General features: G+C 44.4%; 1 protein-coding gene across 19 annotated transcripts in view; it reads left to right on the forward strand.

The window, feature by feature from the left end:
- afdna (afadin, adherens junction formation factor a) overlaps positions 1 to 25934 on the forward strand; it is a 93547-nt gene that overhangs the window by 9072 nt on the left and 58541 nt on the right. For 14 of the 19 annotated variants that reach the window (XM_072362768.1, XM_072362769.1, XM_072362773.1 and 11 more), the window contains exons 2-6: positions 19448 to 19643; positions 19734 to 19846; positions 20934 to 21091; positions 21348 to 21508; positions 24484 to 24641. In XM_072362768.1, the coding sequence (XP_072218869.1) occupies positions 19448 to 19643; positions 19734 to 19846; positions 20934 to 21091; positions 21348 to 21508; positions 24484 to 24641 (786 nt within the window). The remainder of the gene's footprint in view (positions 1 to 19447; positions 19644 to 19733; positions 19847 to 20933; positions 21092 to 21347; positions 21509 to 24483; positions 24642 to 25934) is intronic. The other 5 variants (XM_072362770.1, XM_072362780.1, XM_072362781.1 and 2 more) reach the window with 1 other exon arrangement.

Genomic DNA, 25934 nt, shown 5'->3' on the forward strand with positions numbered 1-25934 from the left:
AGCTGACCGGGGTCTGGTGGCTGCTCGGGTGGTGCTGGACAGCCAGGATATTTATCATCTCCACCCCTTTCCGTGCAGCTTGCTCAAGGCAGGACTGATGCACCGTCTTTGAGCCGACGCAGCACAACACAAGGTTTTTACCTACAATGCTGTTGTCACTCAGCTTTTCTGCTTCGTAAGCACACACTCAGCTGAGTCGAACTACGGTTACAGCTCGACTTAAACATTTAATTGGGCCGCCATCTTTGACGTGGGGAACAGACTTATTGACTGAAGTGTGTCTGACTTTCACTGTACTTATACATTTAGCTGCATTCACAGCACAGACGTGGTCTTTAAGTTACTTGAATGGTTTTATTAGAGCAGAGCGACCTTCTGGAAAAGCTTTAAGTGACACAAAGTCTTAACGATTGATTAACTGATTGATGCTTTTAGCCATCTGACAAAACAAGCTTATTTCTAAAGAAATGTATGTGTTGATATTCAGTTACACTCACAAAAAGATCGAACTAAGGAGCATACATGCAGAGTGTGCACGTTTAGGTGTAAATCAAGCTAGCAGTGCATTATCTGGGTGTATAATTCCAGTTTTTAGAAGCTTTATTTCGTGCAATTCATGTTTAGACACATTAATATAACATTAAAGTGTGGTGTTGGTCAGACTAACACATTAATTATTATACTTTTTTTCTAGTTTCATCGAAGCGTGCGCTATTGATGCAGCACTGAGCCGATCTATTTATTCATTAGGAGCTCCAATTCGGTCTCCTACTCAATGTTTGAGCCTTTATTTGTGCCGTAGATTAGATAATCTGATCAAGATGTGTCTGTAGCAAGTTGACAATTACTGTTGCTGCAGCATTTTATTACTAAGTGACCCTGATGGATGCAATCAAAACCAAAATGAGGCAACTTATCTATAAATCCACTGATTGATATTTTCCAAGAGTCCATTGGAGCAACATTTTAGTCCAATAATGGTTCCTTCAGCACGTAGATTTATTTAGCTTTTGATTGACACCTTATTTCAAAATGTAGGAACTTTTACGTCGCGCCCACAGGCTTAAAAAGTGTAAAGTGTAGTTTTTGTTTAGCGTTTCCAAGGTTAAAATGTGCCACAGCTGACAGCGAAACTACTGTAAATCTGCTCTAAAGGATGTAGGGGAGTGATGAGTCTGGAGAGGAAGAATCAGACATTTCTGGACCACCTGGGGCCGTTTTTGGAGAGCGTCTGGACGTGCCTTTAGGAAAACATGTGCAAAGTATTCACTTTTTTGTGCTTTTGTTATCAAATGTTTTCAGTTTTTTTGTGGTATGTGGTTTTTTCCAGCTAATAGCTCACAAATGTACTCATCTAGTTGCACAAAAAAATCCAGATGGATGCAATATTTCTTCATCTTTCACTCTGTCCCACAAACACTAAGTGATTTTTGACTGTTTGGGGGAAAGTTTAAGCATTTACTGCAGATGTTTCTGTTTACTTTAACAGATTTAATGTATTATCTCTATTTTTTTTCTTATAGATTTTGGGTCTTGTGGCCTTTTATTTACAGTAGAGAGGACAGGGAAGGTGTCCCATGGGGATGTGGAGGAGCGACCCATCTTAGCATTAGCATTTGTTAATGAAACGTTAAACTGTGTCTTTACTGTAATACTCGCAGTCTGAGGAGTTCTGGTAACATCTTGGCAGACTCCTCATTCCTCAGCCTTGCAGTCTGCAGTTTTTTATTTACACATTTTGTTTAGTTTGTAAAATTTACGAGATAATTGATTCGCAGGTCCTTTAAAGCCTTAAATTACACTCGGCCCATCTTGTGGAATCTTTGCTCTACTTTGAAGGCGGTTAATTTTCCGTAATGGGCCTTCAAAGTGTGATCAATATATGTTAAATTGCTCCCCAAAGAAGCCTCCCTAAGCAGTCCGGAATAACACATCAGCATAGTGTCTGTGTGTCTGTGCCTGAGGATCCATTTGAGCGATATGTCATGATGTTTAGGGTTCCCACCGGTCGAGGAATTACGGGAATGCAAATGGAGTTTGGAGTTGAGCATTCCAGACAAGGAAGGTCAGGTAACTTGATAGGCTCTCAGAGGAAATCTGGGAATGTCGGGGATTCCCACAAAGGCTTTTGGGAGTGTTACAGAATATGCATCGAGGAGTTGGTCTCGCTGGAATTTGTTGGGAAGCACCTGTGGTTCATAATCCTGGTCTGTTTGCCCTCCTTCCCTCCGTCAGATGCACATTCCTCCTCCGTGATTTGGCCCCTCTCTTATCCATCTTCTTTCTTTTTCCTGTCGTTCTGAAACAAACCGTGTATTGTGTGTGCTCAGCAGAGCAGCCCGCCCTCAGAGCTGCGTATCGATGTGTGTTAGTGAGTGTGTTTGTCCCAGCCAGCCCGTCAGACCATGTTAATCCCCTCAGAGGCTCGGCTCACCTCCTCCCCGCCTCACACCCCCCCTCTTCTTTTTATCTATCCTCCCTCAGCCGCCATTGGTTGGCGTAGTCCTCTCAGGCACCTGATTGGCTCTCCCGTCTGTCGGTCTCATCCCACTCGTGTCCGTGCGTCCAACCCTCCCGTTGACCTCACAGGATCAGACAGCAATCAGGCAGGCACCAATTACTATGACTGTTTGGCACGACCCACAACCAGCTCCCATGGTGCTTTGCAGCGCAGAAATGTCTGAGTCATGGCCCTCAAGGAGGGAAAACAGGGAAGTGGAGTAGCTGTTCAGCCCAGTGTTTGCTACAGGTTGGCAGCTTGCATGTGGTCAGCCGCTACCAAACAAATTAAACTGAAAAGTCTAAATTATCAGTCTGGTTTCTTTCCAGACACTGAGAAGATTTAGTTAAGAATGTAACGCATCCCAAAGATGTGTTAGTTGGACACACTGCTTCTACTCCTGGTTTTGAAAGGAGGCCTTCGGAAAACGGCAGGAAATAACAAAATAATAAAAGCATTCTCCACGGGTCTGATGGTCAACAACAGCGTGGGATAATGGCTACTTTAGGGTGTGATTCTTTTGGATTAGTTCAACTTAATTACCAGCTTAACAAGCCTTCCACACAAACAGCACAGCACACAAGTGACATTCCACAACTCATGAAGCTGGGACCATAAAATATTTGGAGTGTCGAAATGTTTTCTGCTTTGGCGTCGGTCTGCATCGGCATAACAAACTTTTGACAGCAAACGTGCTGAAGTTTCAATAAGAGATGAACGGACTCCGCTTGCGGTGGGGGGTGCATTCTGTTTGGAGTATTAATAAAGACAGAAATGCACAGTTAACAGCTGTCATATCTGTCCATATCTGCAGCTTTACAATAACTCTGCAGGGTGATTTATTGTTTTAATCATTTCTTCATTTAACCGCCTCAAAGTTTAATGTTTTGGTCAAGTCTCATTGCTCCTTTTGTGGACGTAGCCAAGCAGTTTAACCCAAAAGATGAACCCAAACCATCCTAAAAGCTCTACGTAAATACTTTGTGCTGCATGTTTGTCTATTATCGATGTTATCTTACCTGGTTAATGTCTTTACTGTATTTACAGCTTGTTCCACTGTTTCTAAGCAGCTAATAAAAGGAAATCAATACTTGACTTACAAGCTGGCGTTAACGGCTGTTCCAGGGCGTGTTGTCAAGGAAGCACTTGAATTAAATGCATGTTTAAATCAGCTGTTTAAAGTCCCTATGGTTGAATGATGACACAGCACAACATTTTATATTGTCAGCAAAGTAGAATAGAGAAGAACTCACTCACTGGACCAGAACTGCTTTAATTCTGCTCTGGAAGTCCCTCTTCCACTTACTTCCTGTGTAGTTCTCTCTTTTTGGTCAGTCAGGTGGGTAAAAATGGTCTCCGAATGGTGTATTTGTGTTTTTAACTCATTTAGAGTTGGTTGCACGAGTTTAGGCACAAGATATTTGAGCTTTTAGGTTGTTTCCACCCAATTCTTCCTTTAATTTGTTTTAGTTTTACACATTTATTCAATTAAAGATGTTTGTGTGTTCGTCCCAGCTCCACTCCTCTGGTCTGCTGGTTGTTATTAGACCCCCACCCCTCCCTGGAGCTGCACCCTGTTCTCGCTCAGCCCCACCCGGCTGGTAGGGCCTGGTGGGGAATTTGAACAGAAACACAATAAAACTTTGTGGGTGTCCTCGGTGTGTCGGGGACTTCCCTTCACTGCTCCACCCGGTCGTATTTGTTGATCTTTGCTGTCCTCCCTGCTTCATAATCGAGGCTTTTCGCAGACGCTCGCACACATTTACACTCGAGGCACTCTCACACTTTGTGCTGATGTGTGACTCGGGCTGACGTTGCTGATGCAAGCCCCAGACAGTGTGTGTGCGCTTTATAATTTGGGGGTTTTGGGTGTGTATCTCTCAGGGAAAACAGAACGTATGCATCATTCGTTTTGTGTCTGGCGAGTTTGTGTCTGATGTAAATGCACGACTTTATCTGCGGATACGTTCAGAGCCGGGGTTCGCCACATCACACCAGGCGTTTTTAGCCCACCAGAGGAAAGTATGTGAACTCTTTCTTTGACTGGCTGCAGGAATGTCCTGATGCAGGAAATCCTCCACATGTGGAAATGAAGCTCGGAGTCGTGCTTCTCTTCTTCTAAACTGGGTTTTTCAGTCGAAAGCCACATGATGTCATGTGCTCATTTGGATGTTTGTGGCAGCAGTTTCAGGATGTCTGAGGCTCCCATTAAGATGGGTGATGGGGTTTTTGTTAAAATGGAGGTCTGCACATGAAAACCTCTGCATCTTCTCGGCAGAGGTCAACATCAATCAGACTTTTTACACTCTGTTTGCACCCTTAATGGTGTTTGGCCTGAAGAGATAACCTTGCAGTGAACACAGCGTGTTATTGTAATAATTATGGCCAACGAGGCTCTTGTTGAGGTCTCAAAACAACCAGATTATGTGAAATTTTGACGAACACAAGTGAAACCTGAGCAAATAAGGGGAACTCTTTTGGACTTGAATGAATAGATCATGGGATGACCTCAAAAGTTTATGAACGCTCTGTAGCATAATTTGCCACCCTCTTTTGTTTGGCCACCTGACACATGACACCCGCCTTGCAGCGCCATGGCAACGTGACACCGTGCAGAGGTGGTTACCATGGCAGCCCGCAGTAGCTTGTTGGTGTCGTGTTCGATTGACAACCAGCTACTATTCAGGGGAGTGTTTGTCTTTCGAGGCAGTGCTGTGGACGAGTATCCATTAGTTTTGTGAATATATTTAACTAAGAGACACTTTACAAAGAGGTTACTGAAACTCAAACTCACCTGGTTAACCACTTTACCTCTTATTTGTATAACTTCTACAGCTGATTTGAACCGCCTCCCGTGCAGATGTCTCATTTATTTACAAGAAAACAGGAAATAAGTGCAGGGATTTGTTAATACAGGTACAAACACAAATGTAAATACAGCGTGTGAGGTAAAAACAGAGTTTTTACAACTTTAACGAGCTTTAAAGTGAATATTTGTTCTGAGCTCCTTTATTTTCCAACACAGCCTGAACCCTCTGAGACCAGCTTTCTGTCATTTCTTTAAGGAGTCTTCAGGAATAGTTCTCCAGGCTTCTTGAAGGACATCCCAAAGCTCTTCTTTGGATGTGGGCTGCCTTTTGTTCCGTTCTCTGTCAGATGATCCCACACTGCTTCAATAATGTTGAGGTCCGGGCTCTGGGGAGGATTCATCCCTCCATAAGACCTGTTGCACTGATTTTCAGTCCACCTCTTGTGTCATTTGGCATAGCTCAGCCTTTTCTCCCTGTTTCCCTTCCTTAAGAACGGCTTCTTGACAGCCACCCTTCCATGGAGACCATTTCTGATGAGGCTTGGGCCAACAGTAGATGGATCAGCTGAAGGTCCAGATGCATCTCTCAGGTCCTGTCAGGTCTTTGCTGGATTTTTTCCTCTTTCTTAAGGACATCACTTTCAGATCCTGTTCATCTGCTGTAGATAGTTTTTTAGGCCTGACACTTCTTCTTTTGTCCTCCACTTGTCCAGTTTCCTCAAATGTTTTAAGGACACACTGCACACCATGCTGAGAAATGCCAAGTTTTCAGCTAACAGCTCTTTGGGAATCACCTTGTTGCTGCAGAAATCCTATTTTCTGTCTGTCAAACTGTGTTTTCTTTGCTGTTTTTCATAGATGCAACTAAACAAATGATGTCTTTGTGACAGACTGTTAGTAAAGTTAGTAAGTTATTGATTTTTAAGCAACTGAATCCCGCACAGAAATAATACCGAGCTAATCGGTCTTCCCAGACATATATATTACGGACCCCTAAGGGTTAAAACTGGTTCTTTGCTAAGTTGTCTGTTATGTGTAGACACAACACTGACTCACCCCTTAGGTTAGCTGCCTTATTTATGCCTGAATTATTCATTGGTCGGTGTTAAGTGGCTTAAACGAACGAAAACATTCCTCTGAAAATGAGTGAAAAAGCAGCCAGTGTCCAAAGAAACACTTTGAAAGACCTTCAGAAAGCCTGGAGAACTATTGCTCAAGACCACTTTAAAAGATTACAGGAAAATTGATCCTTGGAAGCTAAACATAAAGTAATGAGGGGTGGCTTAAAACCCTGTGCAATAACGTGTTTATTTCTGTGACATTTTATCATCCAGAGCTTACAAACTTCTTCTTCATTAGAAGTTGTGGCAATTTCAAAGTTCTCTCATGACAAACAGTCTCCTAAAGATCTGCTTTTCTTTGTTGTTTTTTTTTTACACAAAGTCTGTATTTTACTGAGAGGCTGGTGGGGATGGGAGCGTATTCCTCTCTAAATTGGCCTCCATGCCGAGTAGCTCCATGAATCTCTGGAATTTGCACCCAGTACGTTGTCAGAAGTTCCTCTGAAGCCTTAATAAACCCGAATCCCACAGAGAAAGGAAAAATGAAAACCCCTGCGGAGCCAAGGCATGGCCCATTTTTCCTAAAATGCACATTCACATGAGAGCGATGCTATCTGATGACCTCTGAGTTTGAGCTCATTTTCAGAGGATTTTTATTTTTTTTTTATGGTGCAGATTCTTGGCAGCGCCGATTCACACAGGATTAAGCACTTAAATGACCTATTTGGTTATTAAAAATTGTAAGAGGACCCCAGATAATACGGGTCCCAGTATGATACGGCTTTAAAGGCTAAATTACACTGCATTTAATTACACTGGAGGCCCTGTGTAAGCAGTAAGTAAAGATAAATAGGGAACGCTGTTGGTTTATCTGGTGGTTGACTCGGTCTGAGTGGACACACTGTTTCAGTCTGCTGGTCTTTGATAGTTTCTCACATTTACCCCCCCCCTTTTCGTACCAAAGTCACTCCAAGGCTGATGGAGAGCGCGTTGTGGGCGGACCTGCATAATTCAGCACCTCATCTCGAGCGTTTTTGTGTGTCATGTCTGCACGCCGCATTCTTAAGAGCGCTTCTCTATTCTCTGCACGTGCGGACCTTAAAAAAAGCAAAAAAAAAAGCCTACTAAGGTCACATTCTCATGCGCACTGTTTGTGTGCACGCAGCACAGCCCTGATCAGGGGGCTGCCATGTTTAACCAGCCCCCCTGTAAACCTCTGCAGACTGTTATCGATCTTTATTGTACGTTCACACACAAACACGCCCTGAAGTATGTGTGACCTTTCTGGCTGTTTCTGAAGCCTCTGTTTTCTCCCCCCCCCTCTCTTCTTTTATAGTTGCCCAGAACGAGAGAGAAAGTATCAGTAAATGGAGCAGAAGTGAATGCTTCCTCTCATTATCCTGTTAGTTTCTGACTCTCGCTTTAATGTTTCCACTGGAGTTCCACTAATAGGACTTTTTTTCTTTTGCTGAGGACCCATGCAGATAGATATCATTCTTTCTAATAAGGTTGAGCTAGTTTAATACCAAGTGAAAACACTTAAATATAGAAAGAAATAAGGCTTAAATCATATCATGTTTAGGAGAATATTTGCTCTTCCATCTGCTCCCTTTTTTTAAATGAATTTCAGAGCTTTTCTAGCTATTTATGTTCCTTTTCATATTGTTAATTTCTCCAGCAGCTTTTCCAATTCTGCTTGATTTCCACTGTTAAAGGCTGGGCACAGGCTTCACATGCACAACCCTATTGGGTCTCTGCAGATGTGCATGAATCCTCCCGTGCATGTGCATGTAATGTCTGCTGTATGCTGCAGGTGTGGATAACGCTGACGTCTGGTTTGCAGGTTTTACTGAATGGACATATGTAAGGGGTGTGGTTAGAGGTTCTTTGGCTGCAAGCAGTTGGATGCAGATGGACACGTTTGATCCTCTTTGTCTGGTTCAGATGACTAAATCCAAGTTACACAGGCTTTTTGTGCAGTTGGGCCTCGAGATTGTGAATGGTTTTTAACACAGTTGCTTAAAACACAGTCACTTAAAGTAGTGTTTAAGAAGCCAGTGTCTAACTCGGACCACTTCAGCCTTCAAAGCACTGGCTCTTAGCCAGGAAAACAACAGTAGCACCACCTCTGGTTGAGAGGAAACGACTGCTTTTGTAAGTGGTTTAACTAAAACTGACTGCTATATTAAAACAGAGCAAGTTTAGCATGTAATCTGCCTGGTCCAAGAGTAAATGATTTAAAAGTGAGCTTTAACTCGGGCAGCAGTGGCAGCCCTCTTAGTTGCTCTCAGTTTCCTCCTGTGTGATGTCTGTGAACACTGCTCAAAGAGTGTCACAGTGTTCATAAACAGCCACGTGCAGAAGCTCTGCTGCCTCAGTTTTGTCATCCTGCACTGCAATCCTCTCCAGATATTCAGAATTTGGTGGGAGAAGAAAACCGGTTCTTGAGTTCTCGTACCAACAGTGAGCTGCTGGCTTGTTTCAGAGCTTTTTGCTGGAAAATAAGTAAGTGATAATCCATCGAATTTAAGTAGCTTGTATTGTCCGAGGTCAGATTTCGGCACCGACCCCAAAAAGCCAGAATTTCTGCCCATTTCTGATATATCAGATCCATGTTGTTTTGTTCTTGTGTCTTAAACCAAGCTGAAACTCTATGGAGAACAACGGCTGCTCTGTAATGTGCTTATTAACTGTGCAGAAGAAGACGGTTTGAGTCCTCATCAGCAGCTTAAATGAAGTTCAGATTTGGGGCTCAAGCAATCGGACTGAAGCGTTTGATCATTAAAAGCAGTCATTAAGCAACAGTTTTACACAACAAGTGAGGATCTGCTGCTTTTGAAATCTAATTTAATCTTTTATTGTTGATTTAAAAATGTGTTTGAGGATTTTTAAGCCACTTTTCCTAAACCCTGTGACTGTTATGCATTTTTATGGCCTTTCATGTCATGAAACATCTCAAACAACAACTGGATTATAGCTACAGTTGGGTTCTGCTCCTTATCTGAGGGTAATTATCCTTTGTTATATGGCGGTGAATGAATGGAATCACTGGCACAAAGCATGTCATACCCCGGTACGATAGGTGGCGCTGTCCCCATTTCAGCTATCGCTAATAGAGCCACTTCCTGTTGGCGTCTTCACCACCAACAACAACAAACTCAGGCATTCAGAAAGATGGCGAACGCAGAGCGAGATGAAGCTGCGTCCCTCTCCATCTGTGATGAGCTGGTTATGGCACAGACGATGCATAACGGCGCCTTCTCCATCGAGTTGTTTGTTTCTTTCTGACGACAGCAACAGGAATATCGTCTCCTTCGACTTCCGGGTGACGATCGCGGGAAAAATCTGGAGCATGCGCAGAACGCTCGATCCGATCCACTGTCGTCTACGTGCACGTTCAGTGCACGTTTGGATCGAGTTATCTCTGGGTCTTAACCCGATGCGATTCGATTTCTTATCAGATTAAGGTGTCTACATGAGCTGAATAACTCAATCTTACTGTAATTTAGCCATTAATCCGACCCGATGGCCCGCATCTAACCACACTGACTGTGACCCATAAATCAGGTCTGACTTCACCTTTGAGATGTACTTTATTGTCTGTATACGTATGCATGAACAAATAAGATCGGACACAAACTCATCAGCCCTTTTACAGCCTTGTTGTGGGCAATTACCTCACACACACACTTCATTCCAGTGGCAGCGTTGTCTATGTGCCAGCCTGGATCCTTGTGGGTTACTTATGGAGGCGGCGAGCAGCTCTGATTTGTGGCTGTGCATCATCAGTTTACACCCCCTCTGTCAGAGGGACGCGGTGGGCTTTGTGCACGGGGGGTGGTGCAGGCCGGACGGCTCCATACCCAGGCAGAAACTCACCTGAAACAAAGAGGCTTTTTCTTTGCAGCCACGGAGGAAATGTGTGCGTTTTTAGTCTTTTCACTCTTTCAGGACAACAGTCTTTGTTTTTTCATGGTTGGTTTTGCTCTGCAGGAAATTCTCCAAAGCTGCAGTCATTCCAGATTAGTGCTGTCACGTTACGCATATTTCCACTTTGGTTTTTCATTATATGTAGAGTGCCACTGCTGGGCAGGTATGCTCTGTGGTTTTATCCCCATTAAATGCACACGGGGCGTGGATTGAAGGATTCTTTAGACGGTTGAAAAGGTCAGTAATTAACTGACAACAGCGATCATTAGCAGGCCCATTACACTAGATGATTAATGTAAAAGACAGGAGCGAGTTACTGATAGTTTGAAACCTCCATGCCAGGTCATACAGGCAAGAAGAGAATAGTCAAATGTGGAGGAGTTGAATTTATCAAGTAGACTCCTCCAAGCTAAGACTTGATAGCAAATCACTATTTAGACGTGGTTTGTGTTGAGAAGAATCTGTTCTTGTTTTCCCCGTTGCTGCTGCTGAAGTTCACTTGTTTGTTGCTCCAGCTACTGATGTAGCATTAGGTGGAGCAGCCAAGCCAGAAGGGGGTTTGGTGCTGGAGCGATAAAATGTGCAAATGCACAAGAAGCTTTATATTTGTGAGCCTGATGGATGCCAGAAAGACCCGGAACGAACAAGGATCAGGAGTCGTATCAGTTAGCAACACGAGCTAATATCAGACCAGAGGTGGTTGTTTAAAACAGAACCTCGAGCCCAAAGCATCAGCTGGTGAGCTATTTTCACATTACTCTCTCACAGTTGAGTCGAGCTGGGATCGGTTTGAACTGGCTGTTTAATTGGACCAGCACCATGTCCCAGGATACATGCATGGAGTGTGTCTGACTCCACAATGCTGTGAGGAAACATTTAAGACATTCTGCCACCTTTACTTTTTTCTTCATTCACCACACAGAACTCCTCTTTAAGTCATGAGGCTGTGGTTATAAAATCAGGATTTTATTAGTGCAGAATGCTTAAAGTGGCTCTGATTTTACCTGTAGTTCTAAAAGGCTGACTTTCAGTCTCCATTTCTGATGTTTTTAGCTGTTTGGTCCCCCAAAAAAACAGAAAAATATGTGAATAAGAGCAGCTTTACTGGAAATAAACACTTTGTACTAATTTGTGTAAGATTTTGGTCAGACTAACATGTTTACATGCATTTCAAAAGTCCGATTTTTGTCCTACTAAAACAATAATTACATTTCTTCTTTTACTTTAATGTAAACTTTGTTTAAAAAGCTGAACATAGTGGTTTCCTGAAACCGATTAATTGATTATTTCTCAGTGTCCTGGGTGACGACCTCAGGTTGGTTTTTGGGCTGTTGGACAGACGCAACTTCTTAGAAATGTTGTTTTTATAATTGTGATCTTTTACTTGGTTCTTGCGTGATTAAAACTAATTTTAAATGTAGCAGTTGGAGAGATTTGATCCTCCATCAAAGCTTTTTGAAAGATCAAAGTGAGCCAAATTCTTCCTTTGCTCCACATCTCCACCGTTAATTCAGCTTTTTGTGTGATTTTGCTTCCAATTTGTCAAACAAACAGCAAAAATCACGTCCGTCTGCCTCGACGTTGGAAACATTTAAGATATTTGTTTTTTTTAGCCGTTAAAGCCGCTGAACTCGTGCAGAGCCAAACGGTTTTAATGCTTCGTAAAGGTGAAAAATGGAAGATAAGTAGTTTCTGATGTTTCTTCTGGACACAAAAACACCAGTAAAATATTCATCGTGGGAGATGTGATGCTAACCGCAGATGCTATGGCTATTTAAAGGAATGGGAACCTAATTCTCCTGCTTGTAGGTTTCTTTGTCTTCTTCGCTGCCCCCCCCTGGTGTGTCTGATGTCTTTGAAATGCTTCTGCAGGCATGACTTTCCCCTCCCCTCTGAGATAAAGCCTCCGTCCAGCTGACCTTAGACACAGGCTTAGGGAGGAATCCCCCCATGTTACTGCAGGTGGGGCTGCAACAATATTGACTCAGGAACTCAGTTCATTTTATTAGTCTCACGTTCGTGTGTTGAGGGAAAGTGAAATGACGCACAGCAGCTGGAATCTATTCTCATTTCAAACCGCCGTCATCCAGAAAGCTTCTCTCCTCCCTTCTCTTCAAATGAATCTTCTCAGTGCTGAGAAAAAACATCCAAATTTAACCTGTTAGTCTCCATAGAAACTGAAGATTTTACTTTTGTAGAATTGGTACTTGATTAAACCCAGAAACTGGAGCATCATTACCAGAGGAAACCATGGCGATGGCTGTTGAAATGTTTTTGTTTTGGGGTGGAGATGCTCTGCACCGCATTTTGAAGCTGGCTAAAGTGGGCCAAGTTGTCCAGGACGGTCTCATTTAAATACAGTGAAAAGTTGCATTTCCAGTCCTGTGCTGTAAAGAGAGAAGCTCCTGTAAACCGGAGTCCAATGAGGGTGAGACCCTGCCCCAAAATCAACGGTTTACCCGAGAGGCAATAAGCCATGACCATCTAAGAGGAAGCTTTTTATTGCCTATAATTGTTTTCATATGCATCTCCGTCTTATCCCTGTGAGCATTTTTCTCTCGTCGAGATCAAAGAGCTCAAAGCCAGCTGACACAACAGCAGCAGATGTATAATAAAGTCGAGCTAAGTCCCGCTCAGCACCTGATGCCCTGCTTTTTATTTCCAGAATGAGACGACGTCCAACACTGGCTTTGAAGTGCAAACCTGCCCTGCTTCCACACGCATTAATAAAGCAGATTAAATGCTGAGGTGTTTGCTGGTTGTTGGGAATAAATGTTTGCTTTCAGTTGTGTTTTTAACGGTTGATTTATCCCAGTATTGAAAGACAGGAAACAAGGCTATTGAATGATTGTCCAGCCTGGTTATACTTTAACTTCCAGCTCTGCTCACTCTCAGCACGAAAAACGTCACAGTCAAGGACCGAAAGTGGTTTACTCACTCAGATATGGGGCTCTGGTTAGTTTCCTCAGCACCTGATAACCCCCTGCCCATTACTCCCCCTCTGTCTCACACACACACACTCAAACTTACTTTGTGGGGTGGATTTAAGCTCCAGAAGGAGATGTGGAGGAATGATACGAGTGATGGAGAGTGTGGAGATGGTGATGGGTAATGGAGTGAGAAGTGTCTGTGAAGACATGCTGCGGACAGCCAGATTAGCTCTCCTTCTGGGCTAGGTTTCTCATTTATTTAAATATTATTGTGTCATTGCAGCAGAGCAATAGGAGGCTCTAAATCTTATAAGGGCGAAGTCCACACTGAGAAAATGCCAATGCAGGGCTCACTGTTTCTCCTCAGGCTGTTTGTCTGCATGTCTCTCAAAAGCAACAGTTTAAAATACTACTTCTTTTCTGTTTTTGACATATCAAGGACAGTAAAGTTGGACAGCAGGCGTGCATGTGGTTCCACTCGTTCTGCATCTAAGGGCACCCGCCGGCCAGCTAAATGGGAGGGTTGCTGTTGTTTTTTCTCTCGCTCCTGACATAAAACGCAGGACAAACTCTTGTGAGTGTTTCTGAAATCTTTGCAGCAGAGTTTAGCAGCTTGCTGCAGACTTGGCTGTTGCACGATCCCGAGGTGCAGTTGGTGGAAATGCCTGCAGCTGGAATTAGTTGCCTGCTCCTTCCATGCGCAGGAGGGAATATCAAAGGATTCCTGGAGAATTTGGAGCAATTTCCTATCAGTATCTGCTGGTTTCTGTGTATCTTTGTACTCTATTAATGATTAACTCTTAAGATGTTCATAAAAGCAAATCTCCTTACAAAGCCTCTCCTTAATAACGAGGGTTAATTTAGCTTTCCTGCTGCATGTGGACCTCACAGGTCTGGGAAAATGGTGCAGAAAGAACAAATTGGCCTTTATAGACATCTGAATTCAGCGTCTTTGTCAGCTTCAGAGTGGAAAGTACTTCAGCTTCTGCTGTAACAGCCATTTTGATAACTTTGTCATTATTTAAACAGTTTTTCTGTTTTATCCTGGTCTTTAGCTTTTTTCATTAGCTGACAGTGACGTTTGCTTTTTAAAAGCAGCAGAGAAGGAAAAAAAACGGGGAATCGTGGCTTGTGGTTGTAATTCAGTAGAAGAAGTAGGTGTCCTAATTGAAAAGAAACAACCTTTTAGCCCCCACATGAGGGAAAAAAGGAGCAATATCTGGGATTTTCTATCGTATTTCATAAGTTTGTTGTTTCAGACCGGAAACAGCCGGTGAGTCAAAGTTGTTTCAATTCCTCCTGCAGCTCATCAGGTCCTCTTTGGGGGCAAAAACCACCTCAGGTGAATGTCTATAAACTTTTATTATGTGACAGCGATGGAAACGCAGCTAATATCATAACTTCTGCTGTGAAGCTGCGAATAACCTAAGAAACGACTGCCAAACGCCTCATATTTACTGTTTTCTACGCCTGGTTAAAGCTTAACCCGTTATTCCCACCTCTCTGACTCAAATGAGGGATGAGCACCAGGTGGAAGCTGTTTTTTACAACCTGAGTGAGAAGTCAACTCACTTTCTCATGCACACACAGCCGCGAGCCTCTTCTCTCAGAGACCTTTGACCCCGAGGTGTTTGTCAGAGAGCTTGATGGCTGGGTTTGAAAGTCTGGGTCATCTCTCCTGTAGAGTGCTTTCTTGACTCCCAGTCTCACAGGCAGTTTTATAGTTAATCCATTCAGGGTCGGGATTACTTTTATAACTGGAAGTACAACATTCCTGAGCAGAAAAACATGTGAGTGTTGGAGCCTTTGTGACAGAGAGAAAATGGCAGCGTTGCTACAGAAAACTACAGAAAATGTGGACCGTAAAAGGATGTTTCTCTGTGACATTAATGCAAAAACCACAACAAAGACTGCATTTTTGAGCATAAAATCAGTTTGATCAGTTTTTATCCCTTTTTCTTAGTTTTATCCAAACAAAACAAGTTGTTTCAGCATGCATACTGAAGTATTATTCATCCTGGACTTCTTTTCAGCCAGGAGTCTGTAGAACACAGCAGCTACAACACATTCAGGGTGTTTTCTGGTTATCTGGCTTTATTAAAGCTAACAGTGCTGAGCTGTAACGGCTGCTGGTTCTCAGCCCCGTAAGTCAGGTGTGTGTAAAAATAGCTGCGTTTGCATGGGATAAACAATGATAATCATGCTTCTTAGGCTGCGTAATTCTGATAAAAAGCGCAAACTTATAATCCTAAACCAACTGCCGTAATATGAGGATTTTTATATTAGCAGCAGAGTAAAAGCAACACAGATGATGCATTCAAGGAAATGAGCTGATCAATAACGCTGCTTCATCATTAAATCATTGATGATTGTGTGTTTTTATGAATTAACGCACTTATTCTGTTGGTTAAAGAACAAAACACACAAACAATGCTAACCAAAAAAGGACTTTAATTACTGTTTTTAAACAGTTAATGATGTCAATGTGGATGCAAATATGACCTCATTTGGTGCAGTTTGATACGCTGCAGACTTACGTTTCATATGAGAAAACCACAAGGACGTCTTTTATCATGCAGTTAGTCCCGAATCTTTAAAACTCTGCAGGAACAAGCTTCAGAGTGTTGAGTTTCTGTTTTAGGCTACATCAGCGTTCCCTTCTGGTGAGACATCTCTCATGGAGATGCTTCTCAGGAAATCCGATGTCTTGATAAAAATCTTTAGGGAACTAATTGTTTTGGAGGCGTTGCTTTTATCTCTCATCTCAAACGGAGCAGGTTCGGTTAGGTTTCCATCATTAGCTGTTGTGCTACAACGTCCCGGTAGGAAGTCAACCAGCTTTGTGATGCTGAAAAGTCCCAGCTGAACCTGAAGTTACCTTATAAGACTCTAATCCTGCTTTGAATTACAGGCTCCTACCCAATAAGATGTCTCAGTTAGAAAATATATTATTGTAATATGGTGAAAAATGTGTTTTTAATGAAGGCTGCATTCCATTTCTGCACCTGTGCGTGCTGCTTAGTTGTCGAATGTCTCACAAAAGCAGAACTTTCTCTAAGTGGAATGCAGCCCTCATTAATGCTCGTCCTGTTTAGAGTCAAAACATCTTTGCTGTATCGATTTTGCACATGTTTAGACCACATTTTAACGCTGAGAACGGTCCTCTTGGGTCCTGTTTGTTGCTTTCCACAGCTGTCACAAGCAGGTGAAGAGCTTCATGGTCATTCTTGATGTGCTGTAAACAAACAGCTTCCACAGCGTGCATTTTCCATCATATCTGAAGTATCTCCGGTTGAGACTCGCCCTCTGTTAAGTGCATATATGAGCACCAGCTGCAGATGGTCACGACCAAATTCCTCCTCCTGCTTTCACATGTGAAAACAGTTGCATTTCCTTCTTTCACAGGGAAATTTGTTTAACTTTACTATAGCGTTAAGTCATGTCTGATGAATATCTATAAAGAAATCTTCAGTCTGAGCTGGAAGACATGCTTTCACCTGCCTCTGTTAGCTTACATCTGACTGATAACAGCTATCCACAGAGTTGGCCTACTTTGTGTGTCATAGATAGTCCCGTCTCACAAGTTTATGCTTAAGTATTGCTCTCTGCATGCGGATTTCTTTGCTCATGCCTTTCTCTCACAGGTAGATTAGGTTGCAAACACACCCCTGTGTGGTCTAACTTACAGTAATTCAGTTGCATTAGTTCATTTTCTCACTTTAGATGCAGAAATGTGCACATATGCAACAAATGAAGCTTGCTGTACAAACCCAGAGGTGGTTCCGCTTCACTAAACCTGTGACACCTCTCAGCCACAGTTAGTCTGGAAATAAGAGAGCATAGCAAGTCTGGCTGTTAATCTGTGACATATTACTGCTTTGTTAACCTTTTGCAAAAGAAAGAGGCGATTTAATGAAGCCAGCAGGAGGATAAGCACAACAGTTTCAGCATAGTTACTTTCTTCTATATCATCAGCATAGATGGTGCCAGATTGTGCACGCTCCAGTATGTTGTCTGTCTCTGTGGCGTTGATTATCCAGCATGATGAAACTTAGCGATTCTCTGTCATCCCGTCAGTCGCCGTCTTGTCTGTTTGGAAGGTCAGCGAGCCTCTGGAGTGCAAAAGCAACGTCTGTTAGACGGAGTTTTCTCTCAAGTTGTTAATATTGTAGGATGTGACTCAACTTCCAAAAGACGCTGCGTTGCTCTTCTCTGTTTTGAGACTGAAATATCCTGAAAACGACATGCTGACTTCGCAGAGCGAGGCCACTCCGTTTCTCCGGACTACTTCATACATAATGAACTCATTCTGCAACAGCAGTGGAGACGCAGGCTTAAACTCTCATTACGACACGTTCATGCTTGGTTGAATCTCTTCACAAACAAGTGTTGAGCAAAAAAAGAGTGAATAATTGGGAAGATGAGGTCGTGGATCCATCCTGCCATCGGTCCAAGGCAGATCCACCACGGTGGAGTCGTTCTTTGAGTCGTCACACATGAAAACGGACTTGTTTGGCTCAGTTTGCCTTCAAATAAAGCTGGAAAGATGCTTTTCCTTTTACTGTTGCACTTGAACTACACGAGGCTGCACTTGGCCCTTCCCAGTGGCCAGGACGGGATTGTTCTGCTGGCCTGCGCTGGGCTTTGTTTGAACCCACGAGGACTAGCGTCTCCACGGTAACAGTTACCAACAGTTACGCAAGCTTGAAAAAAAAAAAAAAAAAAAAAAACGGCAACCCTCGATGACCCACATTCCAGCAGTAAATCACAACACACACACACACACATTCCTGACTCCACCCTCGCTGTCTATCGAAACTACGCTGGTGTTTCCACTCTCTTAGAAATTTAAACACTGATGTTTTTCAGTTTTCTGCCTTTCTTGGTGCACTTTTATTGTCGCCTCTCAGCGATACGGATGGAGATGGAGCAGTTAATGCCCCATCTGTCACCTCAGGTAGCCGCTCGGCTTGTCGGCTTCCCCTTTCAAGCGCTTCCTCCCTTTAAAATTAGAGCACAGCTCTGTCCTCGGAGATGTCTTCGGGGTTTTTCCTGCATCCGTTTTTGAAGACGACATCCTTCCTGTCATCATCAAAATGCATTAATTTCCATGAAGGAAGCCTCACGGAGGTTCAGGGGAATGTCGCTCCCTCTGCTCTGAAAACTTTAGCTTAACTTTAAAGTACTTTCCAGGGGGTGGGGGAGATATTCTGAGTGCTGACCCCTGCAGTGGAGACGGTACCAGCCTCAGTCTCTGCTCAGTTTGCTTCTTCTGATTGAACTCGTCCTTCAGAACAGGATGAATCCTTATTGTTTTTGCTCTTTTACACTTTCTGAGTTTCTCGTAATGAAAGTTATGATGAAATGTGTGGCTGGTGTAGGCCACAGCTGCTGGGTCAGCACGGTATGAAGAGCATCTCAGGACAGCACTGGTTGTATATGTTTAAAGTGTTTTTGTCCAATGGATTCTGAGCTAAAAGGAAATCTTTACTTGTAGGAAAGTAATTCATAAACTTGTTTCTCTGTAAACGTGGGCTTCTTTAGACCTCCAGCATGAACAAGATAATGAAGGTAAAGCAGGGCCGAATCATTTGATTTACAGGGAATAAATGAGTCAGAACTGTCACTGTAGTAATTTGTAGGAGCGGGAATCTTCAGGCTCCTCATGATTGGATTCGATGTGATTCAGAGGGCTGCGATGCGATTATGAAACAATTATCCATCCGTCATGATGCGAGACCTTGTTACTCAAACGAAAAACAGAAAACAAGATGCCTCAGATGAGAAAATAGATAAAAGGGTGGATATTTCTGCACGGTCCTCTGCACTTTCTGAACTAACAACATAAACTATCTCCAGCTCCAAAGCTCTGCGTCTGAACGACTGAAAACGGTCGCAAAACCTTCGCATTAAAGGCTGAAATGGACGTTGTTCGACTCAGGGGGACCTTTGACCTTGCTTGCTCGGTGGTCTTCTGGTTGGCGATGGCGGCTGTTTTTCTCCCGCCTCGGAAACGTTCCGTTTGACACAGCTTGTGTATAGTGCGGCTGCCGGAGTTTTGGCGCTGAGGAGCTTCTTTTTGTGACTCTAAAGATGGATTTTACCCCCCACCCCTGCGTGTAAACATAGCTTTATTGAATTTAGACTCTATTGATGAAGTTTGCAGGTTTTATAAGCGGATGATGAACTCTGTGTCTCCCTTTGTTTCCTTGAAAAGGACCTGGAGTTCCATGGCGTGATGCGGTTCTACTTCCAGGACCGGGTTGCCGGTAACTTCGCCACGAAGTGCATCAGAGTCTCCAGCACAGCGACAACGCAGGACGTCATTGAGACGTTAGCCGAGAAGTTCAGACCAGACATGAGGATGCTCTCCTCGCCAAAATACTCCCTGTACGAGGTCCACGTCAGTGGCGGTGAGTCCCGGGCAGAAATAACGCTGCATTTTGAACAGTTTGACACAGTTGGCTCCCAAATGAACTGGCATCTGTGTGTGTGTGTGTTAGAAGAGCGTCAGCTGGATCTGGACGAGAAGCCTCTTGTTGTTCAGCTGAACTGGAACAAAGACGACCGAGAGGGCCGCTTCGTCCTGAAGAACGAGAACGACATCCTGCCCAAGGTCAGTCTGCTGGCTGTGAAGCAGCGAGAGCCGAGAGCCCCGCTCACGCTTGCATGTTTCAGCTTTGGTTTGGAGAGCAGACCCTCTGTTATTCTGCCAAAAACGGAGCAAATCCTGTTAGAAAAGATTACAGGAGAGAGCCGGGGGGGGGGGTGCTTTTATTTCGCCACAACAGACAATTTTCTAAGTTGGTTTGAAGTTGCACAGCATCAAATGAAGCATGTCCATCCATCCATTGTCATCCGCTTATCTGAGGTCGGGTCTCAGAGGCCCAGACGTCCCTCTGCCCAGCGACACTCTCCGGCTCCTCCTGTGGGATCCCGAGGCGCTCCCGGGTCAGAAGGGATATATAATCGCTCCAGTGAGCTCCAGTCTGCCCCGGGGGCCTCCTCCCAGCAGGATGTGCCCGGAGAACCTCCAGAGGAAGGCGACCAGGAGGCATCCGAACCACCTCTACTCAGAGCTCCTCCCCCTGTCTCTAAGGCTGAGCCCAGCCACCCTCTGAAGGGAGCTCATTTCAGCCGCTTTGGGTCACTGCTCAGATCTGTGACCATAGGTGAGGGTAGCAGTAAACTTAAAGCTTCTCCACGACGGACCGGAGCAGTGACACATGTTCTGAGACGTATTCCCCACCTGCCTGGGAGCTGGGACACTGTTTGTAGCCTGTGGACTGTGACCAAGTTCTGTTTTTCATTGTTATTTACAGCAGCAGGGCCGGCCATCTTGTTTTACAGGCGTGTTTCAGAGTTTGTGTTTAGTTTCCCAAGAAGAGACGATGAGAATGAAAGCAGAACTCGTTCTAAATCTCTTCTGCCATCTGTAGTCTGTCTTTAAGAAAGGAAAGAGATCATATTCATGCGTCTCTTTGAACTGAGACGGACCGGTCATCTCTTTGTTAGGCACGTAATAAAACCTCAGCTGGTTGCGGCCACATAACTGCACGGCCTGACGTCGTGATTGCGATTAGATTAATCGTGCAGCGCTAACCACAACCAGAGATCTCGCAATTATTCTTTCATCTGAGACGACTGTTAGCAGCCGTGTCCTGTCACAGTTTGGCTCATTTTCTCCTCTCTTTCTCCTCCAGAAGAGTCAGAGTAACGGGCCGGATAAGGAGAAGGACGGCGTGATCCAGAACTTCAAGAGGACCTTGTCTAAAAAGGAGAAGAAGAAGGAGAAGAAGAGGGAGAAGGAGTTTGCTCGGATTCCCGATGGAGACGAGCTGACGCTCGGCCGCGAGGACGGGTAACAGTCATCCATCTTAGCGCCCTTACGTCCTCTCAGGCCTTCCACAGGAGCTTCCACAGGAGCTTCCACAGGAGCTTCCACAGGAGCTTCCACAGGAGCTTCCACAGGAGCTTCCACAGGAGCTTCCACAGGAGCTTCCACAGGAGCTTCCACAGGAGCTTCCACAGGAGCACAGAGGGAAGAAAAGCAGTTGAAACTCTGACCTTTCTGTTCTTTCTTCTGTCTTCGTTTGTTTCCACTTTTTGTGATTTAGTGAGAACAGCCGCCTGGCAGCAGAGGTCTACAAAGACATGCCGGAGACGAGCTTCACCAGGACCATCTCCAACCCAGAGGTGGTGATGAAGAGGAGACGTCAGCAGAAACTGGAGAAGCGCATGCAGGAGTTCATGAGCAGCGACGGCAGGCCAGACTCGGGTATTTCTAATCACCTTCCTCTCTTTCTTCCACTCCTCCTCCTCCTCCATTGAACCCAGCCAGCACTGTGATCATCTGCTTGTGCATATTTCAGCCTCATTGGTTTCATGCTTCAGTGGCTTTCGGAGCACAAACCAAACCAATGACTTCACCAAATGAACCTCTGAGGCTGATGTTTTAGAGTTGAGGCGTGGATGCATGTGAAAGTATGAGGAAAGTGCTGAGGTACTGACAGTTCCCAGGAGCTTAATGGGATTCATTAATATGAATAGAATGAGTTTTACACCACTGAGACAGCTGTCCGTCCAAGTTTAGAGTCTGGGAAAGACCTTTGTGTCCAGCTAAGTTTAACCATTCCTGACGAGGCTTGGGCCAACAGTAGATGGATCAGCTGAAGGTCCAGATGCATCTCTCAGGTCCTGTCAGGTCTTTGCTGGATTTTTTCCTCTTTCTTAAGGACATCACTTTCAGATCCTGTTCATCTGCTGTGGATAGTTTTTTAGGCCTGACACTTCTTCTTTTGTCCTCCACTTGTCCAGTTTCCTCAAATGTTTTAAGGACACACTGCACACCATGCTGAGATATGCCAAGTTTTCAGCTAACAGCTCTTTGGGAATCACCTTGTTGCTGCAGAAATCCTATTTTCTGTCTCTGTGTTTTCTTTGCTGTTTTTCATAGATGCAACTAAAGAAATGGGAACAAATGATGCGTCTTTGTGATAGGCTGCTCGTAACAAAGTGCCTAAAGATATGATTTAAACTTTTTGTGTGGATTCAACACTGGTTCAGTCCTTCGGTTTGGAGCCTTTTTAATGCCTGAATGATTCATAGGTCAGAGTTAAGTGGCTTAAACAAACGAGAGAAAGCTGAAAGTGATCAGGGACTGAAAATGAGTGAAAAAGCAGCCAACGTCCGAAGAAACCTCGAGAGCCTGGAGAACTATTGCTCAAGACCACTTTAAAAGATTACAGGGAAGTCTGGCTGCTTGGAAGGGAAAATCTACAGAAATTAGTGCTGGTTCAGGACTTCTGCTCAGTTCTGTTCATCACTTGCTTGTAACGGATTTCAGCATCAAGAAAACAGCACGACACTCTTTCCCCAAAAGGTTTGTGGTCATGTGAAAACAGTTTCCCAGTTCACAAAATGACCAAATAATGATTAAATTTGGCCAACAGTGGTGGAACGATGTTAAGGGAATGCTTGAAGACTGATTAGGTATTTGGAGGAACTAAATTCCTCCTCCTTCCAGAGTGAATGGGCTCATGTTCTCAGGATGTGTTCAGACGGAGGTGGCTTGGCTGTTGTTCTTTAAAGAAAACTGGAAGTGAACTTTGAAGATAATCTGCAGCGTGACCTGATGGTGGAGGTTCACCGCTGCTCCTCATGCAGCGTGGCAGCGCTTCAGAGCATCCACCAGGAATCCAAACACAAGTGTGCAGTGAAGGTTAAGTTGTTCTGCAGCTGCTGGAGCTCGTGCAGCGCACACGCTACAGGGTGAGCATGCATATGAGGGCTCTCCTCTTTCTCTTTTGTAAACGAACACGTGTTTCCACAGTAATCAGTCATCGCTCCGGTGCCAGTTGTTGTTAGAAAGTCTCACGCTGACATGTTTACACACACGGAAAGACGTGCGTGCGTGTTGGATGAAAGACGCAACATGCTGACTGCTTGTCTGTGTGACTCACTTATTACATAATCGCTCTGCCAGACAGACAGATGGACCAGCGAACCAACTCTAAAAACAGCTCCAACCACTGTCCACAAACGGTAGACACACTCATAGTTGATGGGTTGGGATGGCTTGTGGTTAGACAATGACGTCCTCCCAGCAGAAAGTGCTATTTAAGTCCAAAAAAAAGAAGCTCATTTTATATAAATCCTGTTTGCTTTGCTGTGGACTTCCTGGTGGGATCATTTTCAGTCGACACGTCATCGTCTCGTGTTTAAACGTCGCTCTAAATGGGGGATTATGTCCATTTAATGAGCATTTGAGTGTCTTTTCTTGCTGAAACACAGCTGCGCACACACTGTCGTAGACATCACACTCTGTTTGCATCCAAATCAGTTAATTCCCTTTTAATGTGGCTTAAACCACAGCTGGAAAGAAGGTAAGAAGTTGCCTGGAGTCTGCTGTCGTTCGGTTTGCTTTGCTGTTGGCTGCTTTGGGCCAAATGCTGGTTTTTTAAAAGGTTTTTCAACTGCTAAAATGAACCGTTTTGGTGTTAGAAGTTCAGCCGAAGAGTCGCAGTCTGGTTGGTGGGGACATGCAACTATTTGACCATTTAACACAAGTAAAGCCAGCTTGTTTATGCTCTTTAGCTCTGCAGTGCTGTCACACAAACTCGTCACAACCTATTTCGACATCAGTGGTCGTACTGATTTGCTTTACTACGTAGAACTGCAGTAAAGCATGAATATCAGCTTAGATTTAAAGGCTGTTGGTCTCGACTGGGATCTTTGGGAGCAGCCAAGGAATCGGTGGACATCCGTCCAGAAATCAGACTTCCAGGGAAGGTTGTGACGGCGTTTAAAAGCCCGGTTGTGGGTCACAAACCGAGCTGACGAGGACCCCACCGGACATTTTGATCAGCTTCATGAAAGCAGATTTAATTTATTCAGACTTCTTGTTGAAAACTGAAAGCCTGCAGCTCATGTTTGCAGTCGGCTCATCACTTCGAGGAGTTGGCTTACTTTACACAGTAAGAGATGCTCTCTGCAGCCTTTCTTCTTCATGGTTTGTTATATTGTATAATAAGTCCAACATCCGGGTTTTTAAGGCCTGGATTTGCATTTTCACCCTTACAAAAGGAAGTCTTTAACACGTTGGATTTGATCAAACCCCGCTGGCGTCACACAGATTCCCTCTGATGAGTTTGTGGTTGTGATGTCATTGTGATGAGCGTAAATGAGCAGAAAACTTAACCTTCTGAGATGTGAAAGGAAGTGGTTTGAGTGCTTGTTGCCGTCTGTCTGCAGGAGGCACGCTGAGGATATACGCCGACAGTCTGAAGCCCAACATCCCATACAAGACCATCCTGCTCTCCACGAGAGACACAGCTGACTTCGCGGTGGTGGAGGCGCTGGAGAAGTACGGGCTGGAGAAGGAGAACCCCAGAGAGTACTGCATTGCACGGGTAACGACTCTTTCTCCTTCAGCAACTTTTCCGCACCTCTTCTGAGGATCTCTGCGTTTCAGTCCGGCTGTAAACTCACCTCCGTCCTCTTTGATGCTGCCAAACACATGAAATCTGTCCCTCCTCCTTAAATTCCTGTCAAGTTAAACTAGTTTTAGCTCCTCCAGCTGCAGCATGAAGCTCTAATTGAGGATAATGGCTCTCAGCATCTATTTGTCATGATTTAATTTGTGTGATATCCACCAGATGGATTTCATTCTTTCCCCACTGAACGCAATCTTGACCCTCGCATCTCATCGGTTAACACCATCATCTTTCTGAGTGGCTGTCAGTCAAGGTCACCCGAGAACGCAGAAGCGTGAACGCACACGCGCTCTTCACCCGGCTGGCAGACTGAAACTGAACGCTGTTTGGCACAAAAACCTTCAGGAGGAATGCAATTCAATTTCTTCCAGACTGAGTGCTGTGGCAGCAGTGTGTGGAAATGTGAGGGTGAACTTGGTCGCCCTCTCATATCTCCCCCATCAGATGGACTCCGGCTATGGCCAGAGACGGACCACACACACATGCACGCTGTTGAAAGTCAGCTGCCATTTGCTGATGAGACAGGAGGCGTCCTGTAGGTTAGTGACGAGTAAGCACCGGTGTACCAGCGAGTCAGCGAGTGTGCTAATGTTTGGGAGGAGGAGGAAGGAATGATGAGACTGAGGAGGGTGAGGAGGTGAAGGACGGCCGTAAACACACCAGTCATCTGAAGCAGAAAGCACCTAAATGAATAACTCATGACATCTGACACTGTTTCATTATTTATTTAACTAAAACTAAGACAAAATGCAGAAGCAGTGTGTGGAAAACTAAGTGAACCCCCTGATCCAGCAGCTTGTAGCAGCAGCTTCAGCAGCAGTGAGCTGCAGTAATGGTTTCCTGTGAGACGTTATCAGTCTCTCTCATGGTTCTGGAGGAATCTCGCCCACTCTTCTCTCCAGCGTTGCTTCAGTTCATTGAGGTTTGCAGCATTGGTTTCTGCACAGCTCTCTTAAGGTCCCACCACAGCATTTCAGTCAGGCTGAGGTCTGGACTCTGACTGGACCATTGCAACACCTTGATTCTTTTCTTTTCCACACATTCTGCTGTAGATCTGCTGCTGTGTTTGGGATCTTTGTCCTGTTGATGAGCCAGTTTCAGCCCAGCTTTAGCTGTGGGACAGATGGCCTCACATTTGACTCTAGAATACTTTGGTATCCAGAGGAGTTCATGGTGGACTCAATGACTGCAAGGTGCCCAGGTCCTGTG

Source organism: Leuresthes tenuis, unplaced genomic scaffold, assembly GCF_036924035.1.
Source record: "Leuresthes tenuis unplaced genomic scaffold, fLeuTen1.0.hap1 SCAF_13, whole genome shotgun sequence".
NCBI classification, from domain to species: Eukaryota; Metazoa; Chordata; class Actinopteri; order Atheriniformes; family Atherinopsidae; genus Leuresthes; species Leuresthes tenuis.